Source organism: Amphimedon queenslandica, unplaced genomic scaffold (assembly GCF_000090795.2).
Source record: "Amphimedon queenslandica unplaced genomic scaffold, v1.1 AMPQUscaffold_12827, whole genome shotgun sequence".
Classification (NCBI taxonomy): Eukaryota; Metazoa; Porifera; class Demospongiae; order Haplosclerida; family Niphatidae; genus Amphimedon; species Amphimedon queenslandica.
This window is the reverse complement of record NW_003546937.1, coordinates 17582-22853: the sequence shown is the minus strand read 5'-3', so window position 1 is coordinate 22853 and position 5272 is coordinate 17582. Positions and strand designations below refer to the sequence as shown.

General features: G+C 33.0%; 1 protein-coding gene across 1 annotated transcript; it reads left to right on the top strand.

Annotated features, from left to right (window-relative positions):
- Nucleotides 1-64: 64 nt before the first annotated feature.
- On the top strand, nt 65-1313 carry LOC105314526 (receptor-type tyrosine-protein phosphatase alpha-like). The gene is made up of 8 exons (XM_020002811.1): nt 65-118; nt 166-259; nt 316-380; nt 434-568; nt 619-741; nt 796-947; nt 998-1133; nt 1236-1313. The coding sequence occupies exons 1-8, from the start codon at nt 65-67 to the stop codon at nt 1311-1313; spliced, it is 837 nt and encodes a 278-aa protein (XP_019858370.1).
- The last annotated feature ends 3959 nt before the right edge of the window (nt 1314-5272 follow it).

The window sequence follows — 5272 nt, the reverse complement described above, 5'->3', positions numbered from 1 at the left end:
TGAGTCAGTGACATGTGGTAATACACAGGTTGATAGTAGGAATGCTCGTATTGTATTCAACAGGATGAGTAAACCTGATACTAAAACTGGTCAAACTAGTTATGAAGAACAATTTACTGTATTATTTATTATAGAAAGGTTCAATATTATTATCTCATTTATTAGGTATTGGAGCAGGTAACACAAAGACCAGATGAAGTGACACATAATATTGCATCACAGAATAATGACAGGAACAGATTAAATCAATTCCTACCACGTATGTATAGGCAAAAATTAAGAGTGTAAACTATTAATTTTTTGCATTATCCACAGCTGATAATTACAGAGTACCCCTTAAAGGAGAGCATCCAGATTACATCAATGCAGTTTTTATTAATGTAATGCATTGTCACTAGTTCCTTGTATCATAAGTATATACTTATCATTTTAGGGTTACAAAGAAAAGAAAGCATTCATAATTGCAGAGAGTCCAATGTTTAATACAGCTAGAAACTTCTGGAAGATGATTGATGATAGAAATGTGACTGCTATTGTAATGCTATGCCAAGAAAATGAAAATGATCAAGTAATAATAATGAGTAGATAATTTAATTTTTAATTATTATTTATGATTAGGAGGTTTGTTATCAGTACTGGTCAAATGGAAAATTAGGAGAGTACAATATTTCACTTTTGAATGAAGAAATACACAATGCTGGATATATTGAGAGGAAAATTGAAGTTACAAATGACAACAAAGTATATCTATTCATTTTGTAATTCATAGTGCACATATACATGTACACAACATAGGCTGGCGATAAGCAACAAGTAAAACAGTATCAAATAACAAATTGGGATTCAACTGGAAAGATGACTAACCCTCAGACTATACTGTTGGTGATAGAAGAAATGTACAGAACACAAAGGAAAAGAGGAAACACAAGCATTGTAGTACACTGCAGGTGAGAAAGAAATCTGATTTAAATATTAGTTTCAATTTCCTTTTTTATAGTGATACAGTTGGTCGTTCAGCAATGTTTTGTGCAGCTGCTACAACAATTAATAAATGTAAAACTGAAGGAGTCATTGATGTATTTCAAGTACTCAAAAGTCAACGTATTCAAAAACCAGGCAGTGTACAGACTGTTGTAAGTATCAATCAATATCTTCTGAAGAATTAATTAAAGAAATACATTTTTGTGTTTGATATAGACTGTATTTTTTGGTGTTATAATATTATTTTCTTTTAGTATCAATTTCAAGGAATATTTCAGATTGTACTGTCGTACTTGGATTCATTTGAAACATATGCAAATTTCACTACATGAAATAATAATGACTTCATATATTTTAGCATAAAATGTTTGATTTTGTTTTTTCTATTTTAATAGTTACTTTTTAATACTTTAATTATTTACAAAAATTGTAGGCTGTATAAGAAGTAAAAGATGATGGTCATTTTATTAAAGGTATGTTGTGACACATGTTGTTATTTTTGCTGTCAGTTATAACTGTCTCATTATGTTATTGACCACATCACTTCAGGCTTAGTCTGTACAAGATGAGGAGATTGACACTAATTTTTGCTTGTTCCATTACTTTATGGAGTATCATACTGGTTTTAGGATCAGGAGAAGCAAAGGGACCCGAGCCACCATCTATCCTTATACCTAAAAGTGGTATGTGACTATGTGTAAAAATAAAGATATAAAAATTTTTTCATTAGGTGTTCGATTGTACCTACCTTATCAGGACAGGATAATACCTGATTACTCTATGATATATGCTAGCCAGTTTTATGATCAAGATAAGAATAATGATGTTAATGATGTCACTGATGCTTTGTGGTGTCAGAGTGCTAACAATGGTGCTAATATTGGAGTGTGGTATCATCCTAATGGAACTGAAGTACCTTTATTTGATGGACCCTTTGGTTCATTGGCTCCTGGACCAGTGTACAGTAAGAAATTCCAAGGTCAGGTTGCACTAGCTAGAAGAGAAGGACTATCAGGATATGAAGGTTTATACAAGTGTATCATTCCTGATGAGAATGGAGTGAACCAATTACTAGTGGTTGGAGCATATACTGATACTGGATACAATAACAATGGTATGTGATGAATATAGACTATAATTAATGTACTTCTTTTACAGATGGTCCTGATGCTGATCCTACTATGCAGTTCTCTCTCCTCTCCACTAGTAGATTAGCTACTCCTCCAGTCTTCAGTCTCAGTTTCAATGTCTCTGATGGTCCTCCTACTACTGTCAATTGTTCAGTGAATGGGAATGGAATATCTACTGAACTGTCTCGTGTGATAGTGGATGGATCAGGATCTGTTACAAGAGTGACAGTAACAGTGAGACTGAGAGAAGCTGGTAACTATCAGTGTACTGTATCTAATACCAGAGTAATTGATGGACCTATCAGTGTGGGTCCCACAGCAGTCACTGATACTTCATCATTAAGTTTATCAGGTTAATGACTAATATTAAAATAAATTTTATTATATATTTTCAGTATCTGATGCTCCAACTGATTTAACTGCTACAAGATTAAGTACTGGTTTAGCTCATGTAAGACTTTCCTGGTCTACTGTATCAGGAGCTACTGGTTATGAGGTCTACTATCAACTGTCTGTTAGCAATAATTCAATTAGCTTAGACACTACTAGTTTGACAACAATTGATATAACAGCATCAACATTGATTCGAGGGAATACATACACTTTCTATGTAGTATCTTATGGATCAGCTTTTCTACCTAGTGGTAATGCATCAGTTATGTTAACAATTGGTAAGTTGTGACTAATAACTTGAAATAAATGACAATATGGTATTTTAGATGATCCAGTAGTTAATCATTTTACAGCAACTTTAATTACAAGTAATAATGTTACATTATTTTGGAATCCACCAACTACTGTAGTACCTATGTTTTATTATATTAATTGGAGATGTAGGAGATCATGTGAATCATTAGTCACTAGTAATAGTGAAATATTTGTTTCATCACCACATACTTTAACTGGTATACCTCCTTACAGTCAATGTGCCTTTGATCTTATTGGAGTATATGGATCTCAGATAGCTAATCTGGCTACTAATTATTCAACTACTACACTCTCTATTGGTAAAATAATAAGATTTTATGTTTATTTCTTTTTTATACAGCCCCTACTGGACCAGTGGATGATATTATATTCTCATCAGTAGAGTCAGTGTCAATGACTGTCTCATGGGATGAAGTACCTTGCAATGAAAGCAATGGACCAATCACTGGGTACTACCTCACATACACTAACATCACTTCAAACACTAGTTATACTGTTAATATCACTGGAGGAGACAACAGAATGTATAATCTCACAGGATTAATACCATATACTAGCTATACTGTGAGTATAATACCTTATAATTATAATATGAATGGACCAGCTAGACAAGAAATACAATTAACTGGTGAATCAAGTAAGTCAATGAGATATTGATGAGCTTAACATGATCTTAACACAGTTCCTGGTGTGATATCTGATCTAGTACACTCAAAAAACCCAGATGCAATACTTATTGTATGGAATCCTCCTACAATACCTAATGGTATCATTACAGTATATGAGATAAGATATAGAGAGTCTACCAGTACTAGTCCATACAATATAACTAACACTACTAACACTTATTACAGTATAGTAGGATTGATACCTAATACTAGTTATACTATTGGAGTGAGAGCATATACTAGTATTGGACCAGGAGAATTGACTGATAGAAATTACACTACTAATAAAATATGTAAGAAATTACTGAGAATACTATGATCATAATGTTTCAAAATTTTTAGCTGTCATTAAAACCTTTTCTATAACAAAGCTCAATTCTACAGCAGTGAGGGCTGAGTGGAGCTTTGTTTCTGGAGCTAGTCATTATACTGTCTATTATGAGTCAACCAGTAGCTCCTCAAGAAAGAAGAGACAAGTAGAGACAGGAATGAGAGTATTCCCAGGTGATACTACTGAAGGTCTAATAGGAGGTTTAGATCCTAATCTGAACTACTTGTTCTCTATATCTACGTCATTTACTGTTAATGGAATCATTTATGAAGGGGAGAGGACTCAACCAATATCACCAAGTATATAAAAGTGAAATAACTTGAATATATAGTTTGCTTATACTATAGATGTCACTCTAACTCCTACTGCAATATCAAACACTTTAATGGTATCAACGCTGATTCAATCATCAGGTAAGTTGCTAAACTCACTATCATGCATAAGTTACTAGTAACCACACGATAGGTACGTTAATGATGAGTATATCCAGAACTACTGTGATATCAGCATTAGGATCAAGTGATTTTATGACTTATTAATGTGATATTACTAAATAAATAGGTACTTCCACTCCTGTAATACCTACTACTACTAATGGAGGCTCAATGACTATTGTTTTCATAGCAGTTGGAGCTATTGTATCATTACTACTGATAGTCATAATAATTGTAATCATCACTGTAGTTGTATTAAAGTAAATATTTGATTGTATGCATTGAATTTTTAATACATAACAGGAAGAAGAGATTTAAGAAGGATTATGATGTAGTCAATTTAAACAATAAACAAACTCCTGAACAAAACTTAACACCTTACAGTACAGCAATTAATAATAATGGAGGATATGAAGAAATTGGAGGTATGTGCCATTGATTTTTTGTGATCAACTAATGAAATGTATTTCAACAATTATATTTATTACGCAGTATGAACAGCTTTTTGTTTTATTTTCTTATTACAGTAGAAAAAATTCAAGAGTCAAACTACAGTACAGTAATGGAGCCTATACTGCCAATAATAGAAGAATTCCCTAATGATGTGACAAGTGAAGAAGGTCATGAGATTCTTTTTAAAGTTAAGTTTAAGGGAACTCCTACCCCATCTTTTAATTGGTATCATAATGGAGAGCCAGTGACTGATGATTATGCTCATGAGCTGAGAGGAGATGGTAGTCTACTGCTAGTGAGTGTTGAGGAGAAGCATAAAGGAACATATCGTTTTGTTGCTAATAATGATGCTGGAACAGTTAGTCAACAACTTGTACTCACAGTTGCAGTGGAAGGGGCCAGGATTCCAAGTAATGACACCTCAACTGCTAAAGGTGGTAAAAACTTAGTACCTGTTGGACAATTTGGAGAATTTGTTGCTAATGGACATGCTAAAGGAAATGAGGGATTCAGAAATCAATTTATAGTAAGAAATATTTTATTTTTCACTCACTCTCTTTGCCTCAT